Raw genomic sequence first — 16,192 nt, forward strand, 5'->3', positions numbered from 1 at the left:
AACACGATTCCACAGCTTGTTGTCCAAGTGAAACTGCCCAGGTCTGGGGCTGAACTAATGTGAGCGGTAATGGCAATTTAGCCATAAATCTCTCAAGGCCCAATTATCCTCACGTCTAAGGGTTTCTTTTAATTGGACCAGTTTTTAATTGGACATTTTCCTCCCATTTCTCATTTTTCAAAGCATCAAAACAGTGTCTAAGGATTTTATTTAGCATAATAAATAACCAACATAATATTTTGAAGGCTACTCACAAGTTGCCAAGTACCTGAACTTTTATTTTAAAAGTTTTTGTGTGATATGATCTAACTTATACGTTATATTATAAAAAATAAAGCAAGCTATACATAATGAAAGTCAAAGTTGCTCAGTCACGTCCAACTCTTTGCGACCCCATGGACTATACAGTCCACGGAATTCTCCAGGCCAGAATACTGGAGTGGGAGCCTTTCCCTTCTCCAGGGGATCTTCCCAACCCAGGGATTGAACCCATAATAGGCAGATTCTTTACCAGCTGAGCTGTCAGGGAAGCGCTAAGCTGTATATAATAGAATGCAAAAGTAGAATTCTGTGACTATTCAATAGTTACATTGCTCGGGTCGGGGCTGGCCATTTACAAACAGAACATTACCCTCTTGAGGGGAGGGGATGGTATCTTACTTCACTTCTATGCTAACCTCTAACATAATGCTCTGCACACCAAGGGTGTTAAATACAGTTTGTTAAATAAATGAATAAAGTCTCTAGTTTTACTCCCAAATGAATGGTCATTTCACTTCTATGCTTCCCTAATTCCTTACCTGTAAACTAATATAGTTAAACGACACAATTACCAATGTATGTTCAACCACCAGCTATGACAATGACTCACAGAGCATTTTAGGGAAAACACGGGAAGTTTCAGCTATTGATAACATACAGGTCATGGATATATATACACAGTAAATTCAACTGCGACAGGATTGCACAGCAAGACAATGCCCATCACAGGCAATATTGACCATTTTAATCCATTAGTGAGATAAATGCTTCTTAAAAGCTGTATCAGAACCATTATTAAATTTCCAACCTTAAAAATTCATCTTTTGTTTGACAACAGTGCCCTCTTGTGGCAAAAAGGGAAGTCTTCTGAAAGTGCTAACATGTTACTTGATTTATAATGGATATTTTTATTATAAGTGCAGTTTTCATTTTTTTAATAAAGTCATTTTAAAACAGTATGCAAACCATCCTTAAAGAAGCATAAGATATGAAATAAATTAAACAGCAATTTAAATTGTATCACAAAAAAAGTCAAATCAAAATATGGTAAAAAGCTTCTAAATGAAATGGTAATTATTTATACAGAAAACTACACATAATAAACACAAGCCTAATGAGATTCAATATTTATTGGTTCTCCCTGTTGCTTTTATAACACAAATCCATGATATCATCTATCAAAGCTCTCCAAGCTACTTAAAGATCCTGTAAACATTCAGCTTATATATACAAAAGCCTACTGAGTTCTGGCTTAATACTAGGACGTGCTTAGGGAAATCAAGAATAAGACTAATTCCTGTCTATCCAAAAATGACAAACCAACTGCAATAGACATACATGGGGCAACCAAGAGAGCAGGTCAATAATATTTGCCATTGTCTTTTGATGGACCTAGAGACTGTCTGTACTGAGTGAAGTAAGAGAGAGAAAGAGAAAACATTGTATGACAACCCTTACATGTGGAATCTAAAAAGAAATTATACAAATGAACTTATTTACAAAACAAAAACAGATACATAGATTTATAGAATGAACTTATGGTTGCCAAGGGAGAAGGATGGGGGAAAAGGACAAGGAGTTTGGGATGGACATGTACACACTGCTATATTTTAAATGGATAACCAACAAGGCCCTACTGTATAGCATAGCAAATTGTGCTCAATGTTATGAGGCAGCCTGGATGGGACGGGAGTTTGGGGGAGAAGGGATACATGTATATGTATGGCTGAGTCCCTTTGCTATTCACCTGAAACTATCACATTGTTAATCAGCTATACTCCATCAAAATTAAAAGTTTAAAAAAATTTACTATTGTCTTTTTGAATAATGAAAATAGAAGAATAAGATCACTGAGGACTGCTGCAATCCAGGAAAACTTCCTGGAAGAGACAACAACACACAGGAGTAAAAAAGGAATGTTTGGGGAAAAGAGTAAAGAGGTGTTCAGGAATTTAAAAAATTTGGTTTGGTTGGTTGGTCATTGATGAGGGGAAAAGATCTGCACATGTGTGTGAGTTTGTTTTGTCTTGTCCTGATTTGATCTGGTGGCGGAGAAGAAAGGGCCACTAAAGGAAACCACACAGAGAAAGGGGGAAGGGAGAGGAGGTAGGTATGGTGGGCTGACCCCATGCGGAAGTCATACAGAACAGGTGAGCAGTCTCCCAGGTCCTATCCACACTCAGTGGGTCACCTCTTCATGACTCCTGAAACAAGTAGTTTTTGATCAATTCTTGAACCAGGTCTTGTGTTGGGTGCCAGGCATGGATGATGGATAAAGTCCTGGGTACCCTGGGGTTTGGACTATAGTGTGGGCAGACAGACAGACAGGTAAACAAGTGTGAATAACAGTACTGTTGTTGTTGAGTCACTCAGTTGTGTCTGATTCTTTGCAACCCCACGGACTGCAGCACACCAGGCTTCCCTGTCCTTCACCATCTCCCAGAACTTGCTCAAACTCAAGTCCATTGAGTTAAGGATGCCATCCAACCATCTCATCCTCTGTCGTCCCCTTCTCCTTCCTGCCATCAATCTTTTCCAGCATCAGGGTCTTTTCCAATGAGTCTTCTCTTTGCATCAAGTGGCCAAAGTATTGGAGCTTCAGCTTCAGCATCAGTCCTTCCAATGAATCTTCATTGGAAAGTAACTGTGGGTTCAGATTAAGTATGACAGAGAAAACAATAGTCAGTAGTGTAACAGGAACCAGCTGGGTTTGGAGGAAGAGAGGCTCCTGGACTGGGTGCTTAGGGAAGGCCTCTCTGAGAAGGTCATCTTGACATGATGACAAATGATAGAATGTGACTTCTTGGGGAAGAAGAGAAACAGGAAGAGAAACAGCTCTGCCCTGTAGGAGTCTAAAGTCCAAACAAGCTGGATACGGTCAGAAGCAGAGGGGCTGCAGGACAGTGAGCAGGGCAAAGAGGGGTAGGGGGTGACGTCAGGGAGATCCCAGGAGCAGATCACAAGGGAGCTTGCCGGTAACAGTGTGGAGTTGGGATTTGGCTCCAGATGGAATGTGAGAGCTGTAAGCACAAGGGAAACGGGAGATGGTTTAGGTTTGCACAAGAGCTCTAAAGCTGCTGGTGCAGAAGGCCCTCTGGGAGGCAAAAGTAGAAAAATGTGAGACTACTGCAGACTAAGGTCTCAACCTAGAAGTACAAGAGAATGAATCTGACCAGATGTCTGGAGAGCAGAGCAATAATGAAGTCAGGCCTCTTGAGGAACAGTTTTGCTCACATACAATCCTGGATATCTTAAGACACTCCATGTGCAGTCAAACTACTGAATTAACATCCAAGGTTCAGGTCTCAGGTCTCGGTACCAAGAATACTAGTTTTTATCTATGCAATTGTACATCCTATAATCCATTGTTTTTACTCTTCACTTTGGCTACTAGGAAGCTCAGAGTCAAATTTAGAGTCCACCTTTAGTAAGTGAAGAGGACCGCTCACCAAGCATATCATAGGCTAACCTTCTGCTTTGTTGTCCTTACCATCCCTTTATGTCCGATTTCATAAAATATTTTTAAAAGTTTTCTCAAATCTGCTTTGATGGAGACAGATACAAATACATGAATATGTAAACAAGACACCATATGCTTTAACAGGTCCAGCATGTTCTGTCTCTTCCTATAATTCCCTTTTTTCAACCCATTCTACTTGCCAGACCAAAAGTCAAAATGTCCACCATGGCATGGTTACCTCAGGGAAAAGCATTATTTCCAAATAATAAAATGAAAAATGTTACCTAGACTTACATAGCATAGAAACTAACAGGAGGTAAATCACTTTGGGATTCACTGATGAATTTCCTGGTAGATTGCAGGGTCTGAGCAAATAGGACAAAGGATACAAGGTTTGGTTTAAGGTGAGTAAGAATGTGAGAAACAAGGTTTAGTGCCTGCAGGTCAGAGAAGTGAATGCAGTCAAGGGACCCAAAAGAAGACAAGGTGAAAAAGGATGGGATGGGAAGGGACCCAAGAACACATGTTTAACAAAGATCAGTCCTAGCCAGCAGTGACTCGTAACCAATCACTCCTTCCCTTATTAAGATCATGGGCTTCCCAGGTAGTTCAAATGGTAAAGAATCTGCCTGCGATGCAGGAGACCTGGATTCGATCCCTGGGTTGGGAAGATCCCCTAGAGAAGGGAATGGCTACCCACTCCAGTATTCTTGCATGGAAAATTCCATGGACAGAGAAGCCTTGGTGGGCTATTTAGTCCATAGGGTCGCAAAGAGTAAGGCATGGCTGAGAGACTAACACATATATAATATATAATCTAAGAATCCAGAAAAGTATTCACAGGAGCTATAAAACACTAGACAGTCTTATCTATTTTGTATCTTAAGTCTAAAAAAGAGAATCAAGGAATCTGACATAGAGACAATAATTTAGCAGCTGGATACACTGAGCCTAACATTAGAAGAGACACCATCACTTCTCATCTCATAGAACCCTCAGAACAACCCACAGGGCAGTTTTACTTCATTTTGTTTTAAATCTCCAACATGGGACAATATAAGTAATTCTAGTTACCCAAGAGCACAAAGCAAGTAAGTAGTGGACCCAGGGCTCCAAATGAAACTGGGAGAGTCCCCATATGGGAGGAAAAGGGAAGGGAGAATAGAAAGAGGTCTGGGAAAGCTAGAGACAGGGCTGGGAGTGGAAAGTCGTTAGCCAAGGCTGTTTCAAGACTGGAATTTTCACAGTACAGAAAGTCCAACCCAGAATGTCTCCCATTTCAATACTGGAGCTGTTAAGACAGAGTCCTCCTAACAACTGGCCATATTGGAGGAAGGTCACATAATTTCAGTCACATATCCACTTTTTCTTATGTAAACACTACAGAATACATGGAATGCCTAGCAAACATTTCCAGTGAAAATTTACCATCTGACTTAATGTGCACTTTAAGTACAAAAAAACACCAAGAGTCATAAACATTTGAAACCAAAAAAGAACCCCCTCGTTAGTAAGTTTTAGTATCAATTACTTGTTGAATTGATAGTATTTTAGATATGGTGGGTTAAATAAAATATATCATGAAATTTAAAAGCAAAATTCAGGCTTCTAGGTGTCACCACAAGTTGTTATCTACAGACAATAGATTCTGGATTATTTGTTTTCCTCATTTGGAAAAATCTTTTGGTTTTCACAGCAGCTATCTTCAACTCCTCCTATGGTTTGACATCACTGCCTTAGAAAAGGTCTATGAGGCCATTCCTCTTATTCTGGCTCTAAAAAAAGACACAGCCCACAAGGAGCCAGATGCGATGCACCGTAGTCAGAATCTGCGTTCTAAGACATTTCTATGTTGCATTCACATTTCCATGTAAGAATTCACTAATCATGCTTCCTTTGGGCATCAGGGAAACATTCTGGCAGCAAGGACACCCATATAATGAAATATTAGGTCATGATGCCATAATTCCAATGCACAAGAGACACAACACACACTTTAGGAGACTTTTAAAGCAGAAAAACACGGGAAGTGAGCAAGAATGATTTCTCTTTCCAGGGACGAGTTTAGGCCCTTTAGGTATCAAATGCACTCTTCACCCTCAGAAGGGAAAAATGTGGGTGAAAATAAAGATTACCATCATCTGCTGCTTAACATAAAAATGCACAAAGCTGCAGATCTATCTTTGTGACCTATAGGACCTTCATCCTTTAATTAAAATGACAGAGTTCCCTGAAAACCCATCAATTACAGTCAATGTCAAAGTATTTTTGGTAACTGGGGCCAAGGGAGCAGAAACAATAGAATTCTAACATGAGCCGAGAGAACTTTCCTGTCCTGGAACTTAGAATGGAGGCTGAGAGACAGCTGATCATTCTAGAACAGGCTGCTAAAGGAGGCAGGTACACATTTGGGGGTTGAGGGTGGTCAGGCTGCTCTCATCACTTGCAGTGGGGACAAAGAAAGCCTGTGAGATCGGCACAGATGTGCCAAGAGCAGACATGACCCAGGAGAGCATGATCATGACCCTGAAAGTCATTCTGTTTTTAGCCTTTCCTTAGCTTGCCTTCATCCCTTCTTCTGGGTTTCTCAATAATGGCTATAACTTTTCAAAAAACAGTAACAGTTTTCATCTTTGTTTGACCTTGCTGGAATGAATTTCTAATTGAATCCAAAGAGAACTGTCCCACTTCATAGACAGGGAAACTGAGCGTCCAGGAATTATCTTCCCCAGGTGGCAAACCTAACCAGTGATAGAGCTGGGCTCCCCACCCAAGCCTTCTAACCAAGAGCCACTCTGTCTGCACTATCCATTTGGTAACTGCTAGCCGTGTGTGGTCACTAAAGTTTAAATGAACTTAAGTGAAGTCAAATTTACAGAACATTCCCACCACAGCAGAAAGTGTCATGGGATGGGGCTGGGTTCCTGAAGATACAATGTTTTTCTTTTTTTAAGATTTTGATTTTTTAAAGTCTTTATTGAATCTGTTACAATATTGCTTCTGTTTCATGTTTTGTTTTTTTGGCCATCAGACATGTGAGATCTTAGCTCCCCAACCAGGGATGGAACTCACATCCCCTGGGCTGGAAGGCGAACTCTTTAACCACTGGACTGCCAGGGAAGTTCCAGGAACAATGTTCTTCATATGTAAAATCTGAAACTGCAAAAGCTCACTTCAGCCACTCTACTAAAAGCAGTGGGACCCACTGGAAAGTGGACAGATATCTCACCATCCCAAACCTTGGGTTCCCATCTACACCCCTTCATAGCCTTTCAATGGGCAAATCATTCAACCTTTCCTAACCTCAGGTTCTTCATCTTGAATACTGATTTAAAAATAACTTCTCAGGTTACTGGGTGATTCAAGTGAGGCACACCTTTCCAATGTCTAAAACCAGGCATTCACCCCTCCCTCCCTTTTATCCCCACCATCATTTCTTTCGGTCAATACCTATACAGCTCACTTTGTGTATGCACATTCCAGTTATAATCTTGTCTTTGGGGCTTTCTCTTGTAATATTCTTCCCTTTTCTATATATGAGTATGAGAAGCTTGGGCTTCCCTCGTGGTTCAACAGTAAAGAATCCACCTGCAATGCAGGAGACGCAGGTTCAATCCCTAGGTCAGGAATATCCCCTGGAGAAGGAATGACAACCCACTCAAGTACTGGTGCTTGGGAAATCCCATGGACAGAAAAGCCTGGGAGGCTACAGTCCATGGGGTCGCAAGAGTCTGACACAATTTAGCAACTAAACAACAATAAGGAGAGGTTTATTGGATACAAAAACACAACCTCAAAACAAAAAGTAGAGGATTCCCCAGAGGTCCAGTGGTTTGGACTTGGCACTTCCACTGCAGGGATTATGGGTTTGATCCCTGGTCGGGGAACTAGGATCCCACAAATTGTGCAGTGCAGCCATAAAAAGGGCGGGGGGAGGAAAATAAGATGCAGGCTGGCCTCTTTACTCCACGACATTCTGCACAGCAGCAATCAGCAGAGAAAACCTGACAAACCAAGTTAGTAAAAGCCGTTTCTAAAGTATTTTCCATCTAATAAGTAATTTCAGACACCATTGGTTCTCCCAATCAATGGCCATTTCTATAATAGATGAAAGGAACCAAAAAAAAAAAAAAAAGAGAGAGAGAGACCAGAATCCTGAGAGCTAAGAAGCCAGCATCATCACTCTCGTCCTTAACATTCACCTGACCTGTGACAGCAGCAGGCATGGTACTGGGCGATGTTTTCCTTCAGCCAACACATGAGGCAGATGCTGAAGCAAAAGACCACCACTCACCCAGCAAACAAGAGCTTTGGCACAGGCCTTAAAGCACCTGCCATCCAGAGAGCAGGGCTGCTGAATCAGGGGTCCTTGGAGAGAATTTGGGATCTATGACCTGGGATGAGGGGGAAAAATGACATCTTCATTTTTACTTACTCCTACCTGAGCCTCATTATTCCCTTCAATTATAAATGTCTGCAACCAACCAGAGGGGTATTTAGCAGTTCCTAGGACTTGATCACAAGCAGAAAGCACAGGTATTTTCAAGTCACATGACAGTCTGTTGCAAATACCTCAAAACATGTCCATCACACCTCATAATTCTAGGGTTAATGGATCTGCCTGGAGATCGTGCTGTTGCATGCATTCTTACAGAAGCATGCCTGCTCTGTGTCATGAACAATTTTAATGTGTCGATTGCTACATTTCTGTAGAACTGACTTCTTCTGTGATCCTTTGAACTTTGTTTTCTGTGTTTTCAGACATTGTTTTGAGACAGGATCCCCTGGCTTAACCTCTTCTTTGCCTCCCAGGGAACCCACGGCAAAGAAGAGTTACAGGCTCTCTCCATCGCAGGAGCTGGCAAAACTCTTAAGTTCGATGTGCAGTATCAATTTGCCTTGTCGCTTTCCCCCACCGCCACCCTACCTAAACCAAACCTTTCACCCATCAGTTCTTCTGGTACTGCCTCAGAAGTCTGGAAGAAAACTGACAGACGATGCAATGACTTCCATATAGGACATAAACCAGTCACAAAAGCACCAGGTAACAGTTGCAGAATGATCTGGGGAAGGTTAAAAAAAAAAATGATTTGCCCTGTATAGACAGCACCATCGTTTCAAGTACTTCTTGCAACCACTATCTGTAATGTATTCCAACTTGCCAGTGTAGAAATGGCCTCATTATTTCCAGAAGTCCTTCAGAAAGTCTATTTCAAAGCAAGCAACTCAAAAGTTGGCCCACCATCTAAAACCCAGTGCTATAAAGAGGCATGGGAAAGCAACAGTGAGCTGGATCTCATGACTGTGTCTTCAGGAAAGGAACCGGGAGAGTTGAGGGGCCAGCAGAGTGAACAACTATAGGAAAAAGGAAACTGAGGTTCTAGGTTTCTAGGATAACAGGTCTCAGAAGTCCAAGAGACCCCTGTCAGCCTGAAAAAGCTAAAACACATTCCCAGGCAAACATTCATCGAGACTTTCATACAAGGTTGTAAATATCTGTGCAGGCTATGACAGAGGGCAGCAACAAGGAAGCGAAGCCATCAGTGTGAATGCGGTCTTCAGGTGCATTCTTTCCAAAGCAGAGCCTGAGACAAGGACATCAGGTGAGAGCACGTGACTGAGGTTACTGAAGGAGTAAGGGCAGCTGGATTTCCCAGGGCCTCCCAAGAAGCCAAGGGAATTATTCCCAGAATCATCCACCCAAATACAGAGGGTGGGGGCACTGACACTTCAGGTTTCCATCAGAGGCATCCATGTCCCAGTTCTCCTGGGCTACTTTTGCTCACACATCATCACATCAGAGAAGGCCCCAAGACAAAGGTGGAAAAGATGCTGAGCGAATGCCAGGACAGAGCATGAGCTCCTCATTCTCGCTGGTACCTCGTGTCCTCATCTCCACACTGAGCCACCTCTGCACCTGCTCAGACGGTCCTTTGCAACTTGGGGAAGCTGAGTGTTAGGACACAAGGTCCCAGAGCTACCTGCTACCCAGAGTGAAGGTGGGATGTCAGCTTTTTTCTCCTGGAGTAGCTTCCCCTGCATTAACTTTTTTTTCTCCAGTTTTATTGAGATAGAATTGACATACGACATCAATGATCTGACTTACAAACATCATGAAATGGTGAGCACAGTTTAGTGAACATACATCATCTCATATAGATACAACATTACGGAAAGAAAAAAATTGATATATTTTCTTGAGAACTATTAAAACTTTGCTCTCTTAATAACTTTCAGATATAACATACAGCAGTGAAAAGTCTATGTATCATGTTGTACCTTACGTCTCTGAAAGTGAAAGTGAAGTCGCTCAGTTGTGTCCAACTCTTTGCGACCCCATGGACTGTAGCCTACCAGGCTCCTCTGTTCATGGGATTATACATCCCTAGTACTTATTGGAACCCCACTCCAGTACTCTTGCCTGGAAAATCCCATGGACAGAGGAGCTTGATAGGCTGCAGTCCATGGGGTTGCTAAGAGTCGGACACGATTGAGCGACTTCACTTTCACTTTTCACTTTCATGCATTGGAGAAGGAAATGGCAACCCACTCCAGAGTTCTTGCCTGGAGAATCCCAGGGACGGGGGAGCCTGGTGGGCTGCCGTCTATGGGGTCGCACAGAGTCGGACACGACTGAAGCGACTTAGCAGCAGCAGCAACAGTACTTATTTATCTTACAACTGGAAGTCTGTAACTTTTGGCTACCTTCCTCCAATCCCCCACTTCTCCCTAATCCCTGCCTCTGGTAACCACAAATCTGTCCTCTTTTTCTCTGAGTTTGTATATTTCTGAATTACAACTGACTTACAACACTATGTTAGTTTCTGGTATACAACATGGTACTTTGATAGACCTTGATGCTGGGAAAGATTGAAGGCAGGAGAAGGGAGCGGCAGAGGATGAGATGGTTAGATAGCATCACCAACTCAACAGACGTGAATTTGAGCAAACTCCGGGAGATAGTGAAGGACGGGGAAAACTTACATGCTGCAGCCTATGAGGTCACCAAGAGTCAGACACGACTGAGTGACTGAACAACAGCAACACACAATTTTAAATGATCACCACAAGTCTAGTTCCAGTACATCACTGTACAAAAGTATTATGTAGTTATTGACTGTATTCCCCACACTGTACATTTCGTACCTGTGACATTTATTTTGTAACTGAGAGTTTGCACCTTTTAATCTCACTCGCCTATGTCTGCATGAAAATTTAAAATCCATTCACTCACCAACTATTTCTGAGCCCCAACTACGTGCTAGGCACTGTCTCCAGATGTGGACGCCCAGCAATAAACAGGGCACGTGAGGTCTATGCCCTCCTCCACCTTGTATTCAGATCGTAGCCATCTGAAACATGAGTCTCTCAGATACTGACAGAAAGAAATGACAGGAGAAAGGACGAGGAGGAGAGGGGAGAGGGCAGAGAGGATAAGTCAGCAAGGGGAACCAGGAAATGTCATTCTGATTTACAGCCTGAGAGATGAGGAATCTACCTTGGGACAGGCAAAGAAGAGCTTCCAAACAGAGGGCACAGCAGGAGCAAAGGCCCTGAGGTGCAAAGAAGCCAGTCAGAGCTCAAGCCAGTGCATCCTTCCACTGGGTGGGTGGAGGAGAGCATTTATTACAGCCTTGAGAGGAAGCCAATTGTTTGCAAAGCAAACCTGTTTTCAGATGGTAATGAACTCGAGACAACACACAGGACCCTCTCTTTAGAAAGACTTCCAACCACACCAAAGTGTTTCTTTTTTTTTTTTTAACATTTTATATAACTCATAAAACAGTGCTTGTATAAAAATTCACACAGTTGCTAGAAAGCATACAATTTCCAAAAAATGTCCTGGGTTTTTGTTACATTCAGTTTTCTAAGGGTGCACTCAAATCAATGGTAAAATGCAGACAGTATGCAATGTTTCATTATCTTTGGTAAAACTATTCTCATTATTTTGTCTCCTCACAGTATTAACTCTGATATCCACTTTGCACAGGGTCTGCTATCACTAGGATGTCAGAAAAACATTAAGGCTGGATCTACAAGAGACAAGTATCTCTGAACGACATTAAGAGTCCCTTGGCCCAGGGGCCCCACTTCTTTTTTGGCCCTATAGCATGTGAGATCTTAGTTCCTTGACCAGGGATAGAAACCGTGCCCCCTGCAGTGGAAGCAGGGAGTGGTAACCACTGGACTACCAGGGAAGTCCCACCACTTCATAGCATCTCTCTCCATGGTGAGGCAGGGTTAAAAGTTCAATGGCCTCCAATCTGAGGCCTTGAGACCCTCCTCCTCAATCAGGCAAGAAGTAAACATTTGGGGCAAAGGTGGAAAATGAAGCCATGTCTGCAGGAACCCAAGTAGCCATACTATGGTGTGGTCAGGCCATAATTTCAGCTTCTTTAGGATTACTGGTTGGGGCATAGACTTGGGATTACTCTGATACTGAATCATTTGACTTGGAAATGAACAGAGATCATTCTGTCATTTTTGAGATTGCAACCAAGTACTGCATTTCGGACTCGCTTGACTGTGAGCGCTACTCCATTTCTTCTAAGGGATTCTAGCCCATAGTAGTAGATATAATGATCAACTGAATTAAATTCACCCATTCCAGTCCATTTTAGTTCACTGATTTCCTAAAATGTCGATGTTCACTCCTGCTGTCTCCTGTTTGACCACTTCCAATTTACCTTGATTCAAGGACCTAACATTCCAGGTTCCTATGCAGTTTGCTCTTGTATCGAAGTATCGGAGTTTACTTCCATCACCAGTCACACCCACAACTGGGCACTGTTTTCACTTTTGCTCTGTCTGTTTGTTTTTTCTGGAGTTACTTCTCCACTCAATATCCAGTAGCATATTGGGCACCTACCAACCTGGGGAGTTTACCTTTCAGTGAGTGTCATATCTTTTTGCCTCATGGGGTTCTCAAGGCAAGAATACTGAAGTGGTTTCCCATTCCCTTGTCTAATGGACCACATTTCATCAGAACTCTCCACCATGACCCGTCTGTCTTGGGTGGTCCTATATGGCATGGCTCATAGTTTCACTGAGTGAGACAAGGCTGTGGTCCTTGTGATCAATTTGATTAGTTTCCTGTGATTGTGGTTTTAGAGTGCCTGAAGAACTATGGACAGAGGTTCTTGTGATTGTGTGCCGTCTGATGGATAATGGTAAGAGGCTTATGGAAGCTTCCTGATGGGAGAGACTGACTGAGGGGGAAACTGGGTCTTGTTCTAATGGGCGGGGCCATGCTCAGTAAATCTTTAATCCAAATTTCTCTTCATGAGTGGGGCTCTGTTCCCTCCCTTTTGTTTGACCTGAGACCACACTATGGTGGAGGTAATGAAGTCCCTTGAACTGCAAGGAGATCAAACTAGTCAATCCTAAAGGAAATCAGTCCTGAACATTCACTGGAAGGACTGATCTGAAGCTGAAACTCCAATGCTTTGGCCACCTGATGCAAAGAACTGACTCACTGGACAAGACCCTGATGCTGGGAAAAGATTGCAGGAAGGAGGAGAAGGGGACGACAGAGGATGAGATGGTTGGATAGCATCACCGACTAGATGGACATGAGTTTGAGCAAGCTCCGGGAGCTGGTGAAGGATAGGGAAGCTTGGTGCGCTACAGTCCATGGGGTCGCAGAGTTGAACACAACTAAGCAACTGAACTGAACTGAACTGAATGAAGATAACAGCGATCTCCTTCAAAATGTCCCGTGCACGTACTCCTGCACTCAGCACCCCCGACCCTATAGCAGGCCACCGCCAGCCCACGCCTCTGCTGGAGACTCCTAGACACTCACAGCAACATGGGTAAGTCTCTTGTGGGGTCACTACTCCTTTCTCCTGGGTTATTATTAACTATCAGTACTAGTATCCCCATTTTAGTTTACAATATTTAAGTATAATACAATTTTTGTTAAAAAAAAGTTGAAAAATACACATGTAGTATATATAACTTTCAAATGTCAATTAAAAAGACTCAAAGATCTTTACCAAATGACAGTAGTTATCTTCAAATTAATATGTAACTTTTTATTTGAAACTATTTTATAAAGCGTTCAGAAAAATACATATTATTTTGTTATACAGAAAGATATTGGGGCTTCCCTGTGGCTCAGTGGTAAAGAATCTGCTTGCCAATGCAGGAGACACAGGTTCAATTCCTGATCCAGGAAGATCCTACATGCTGCAGACCAACTAAGTCTGTGTGCCACAACTATTGAGCCTGTGCTCTAGAGCCAGGAGCTGCAACTGGCCACGTGCCACAATGACTGAAGCGTATGCACCCCAGAGCCTGTGCTCTGCGGCAAGAGGGGCCACCACCGTGAGAACCCACCCACCACAACTAAAGAGTAACCCCCTTTTCTGTAACTAGAAACAAGTCCATGCAGCAACAAGCCAAAAACACACAAGTACATCAATTCTAAAAGAAATATATTATTAAAGATGAAGTACAATATATGGAAAACCAGCTCACTCATATTATTCATATGAATATATTTGACTGTACTATTTATCATTGATATGACTCCTACAAATCACTTAAGCTCTAAGCCCTGGTTTTCTCATCAACAGAAAGGAAAATAATACGTTCCCTAAAAGGCCAAGTCCAAAATGCTTGAGCTCATAGTACTAGCTCAATAACTAAATTTCTAAGTACTTAGGAAACTTCTGTAAATTATATGGCTACTACTTACCGACAGGATAATTCTCCATCCATAGCATCATGTTCGTCTGTACTGGTATATGTTAATCTTCCTCCAACAACTGTTCCAACTAAGTATACCAGCCAGGCAAGACGTCCTAATACATAAAAAGAAGAGTTTAGAAAGAAACAAAGGTTAGATAGAAACAAAGCTTATTTTTCAGAATATTCTAAAATGAGCAAAATTTCTTCCAAACTAGTGATAAACTGTGAACTTAGTTCCTAACACAGAGTGAAGAGCTGGTTTTCATCAAGTTCATCAAGGCAGTAGAAGAGTTCAAATGAGATTTAAGAACCTGAAACAAATATGAATCCCAGCTCTACCAATATGTGACGTGATTTTACATAAACTACTTACCTCTTTAAGTTTTAGGATTTTCATTTGCAAAATGCAGAAAGTAATATCTACCATGAAGACTTGATGAACATAAATTTGATAACAAAACACCAAATGTAAAGTCAACATCAAGGGCTGTTAGTAAGTGTAACTATAATCCAATGACCAGTGGTTTTTTTGAACAGTCTATGCCATGATAGTACCAGTCTCATAATTTTTAATACTGCCCAGGCTTGGAAGATAACAGATGGTAATAAATTTACTCCTTTTGTATTTTAAAAATTCAAAATTTTTACTATGCAAATTACATTGTTTAATGACCAAATTAAGTTCATGAGGAGTAGCAGCAAAGGACTAAATAACTTTACAAGAGTGGCACAAATGGCAACACCTACAGCTTTCACAAATCTCTGGGGTAGCCAAAACTGACTTTAGAAATGAAGGTATTTATTGAGTAATTCTTATTTAGACACATTACATCTTTAGAGTCACTCATCTATGTCTCAAATTCTCCAAGATTTTTGAAATCTTTATGAGCAATTAACAACAAATCAATTATTTTTCAAAAAGAAATTTAAAAAAAAATCTTACCTGGTAAGATAAGTATCCATATCCCCTTAATCTATCAAAAAACCATGAAATCATAATTGGCTAAGTATGCAGCCTTTATATTAGCAATGTAAAAACAGAACACTACCCTGATCAAGTAATTTATAAAACAAACTCAAGCTTCAAGCAACGTAAAATTAGTGGGCAAAAAAAGTTAACAGAAAAAAGGCCCATGTAGGAAACTGACAACAATTACCAATATGCAGTTGAGATGTGTTTTATGAACAGTATTAAAGCCTATTAACAACATAATGCTCTCCTTTGATGACCTCACTTCTGTGGACCCTCTCAAGTGGCAGCTGATTTTTTTTGCACCTCTGGTAACTTGGGCCTCAAATCCAGCTGTTAGGTTGATGTTCCTCATTTTTACCTTTAGAACATTCTCCCTCTCCATTGTAAAAGCACTCAGCTTTACATCTTGTGTCATCATCAGATCAGATTAGATCAGTCGCTCAGTCGTGTCCGACTCTTTGCGACCCCATGAATGACAGCACGCCAGGCCTCCCTATCCATCACCAACTCCCGGAGTTCACTCAGACCCACGTCCATCAAGTCAGTGATGCCATCCAGCCATCTCATCCTCTGTCGTCCCCTTCTCCTCTTGCCCCCAATCCCTCCCAGCATCACAGTCTTTTCCAATGAGTCAACTCTTGGCATGAGGTGGCCAAAGTACTGGAGTTTCAGCTTTAGCATCATTCTTTCCAAAGAAATCCCAGGGCTGATCTCCTTTAAAATGGACTGGTTGGATCTCCTTGCAGTCCAAGGGACTCTCAAGAGTTCTCCAACACCACAGTTCAAAAGCATCAATTATTTGT

The 16,192-nt window shown here is 41.8% G+C and overlaps 1 protein-coding gene across 3 annotated transcripts in view; it reads right to left on the reverse strand.

Annotated features, from left to right (window-relative positions):
* Positions 1-13,911: 13,911 nt before the first annotated feature.
* RANBP17 (RAN binding protein 17) overlaps positions 13,912-16,192 on the reverse strand; it is an 88,714-nt gene continuing 86,433 nt past the window's right edge. For all 3 annotated transcript variants that reach the window (XM_010854554.1, XM_010854553.1, XM_010854555.1), the window contains one exon: positions 13,912-14,529. In XM_010854554.1, the coding sequence (XP_010852856.1) occupies positions 14,420-14,529 (110 nt within the window). In that variant the 3' untranslated portion in view covers positions 13,912-14,419. The remainder of the gene's footprint in view (positions 14,530-16,192) is intronic.

Source organism: Bison bison, unplaced genomic scaffold (assembly GCF_000754665.1).
Source record: "Bison bison bison isolate TAMUID 2011002044 unplaced genomic scaffold, Bison_UMD1.0 scf7180017864343, whole genome shotgun sequence".
In the NCBI taxonomy this organism is placed as follows: domain Eukaryota; kingdom Metazoa; phylum Chordata; class Mammalia; order Artiodactyla; family Bovidae; genus Bison; species Bison bison.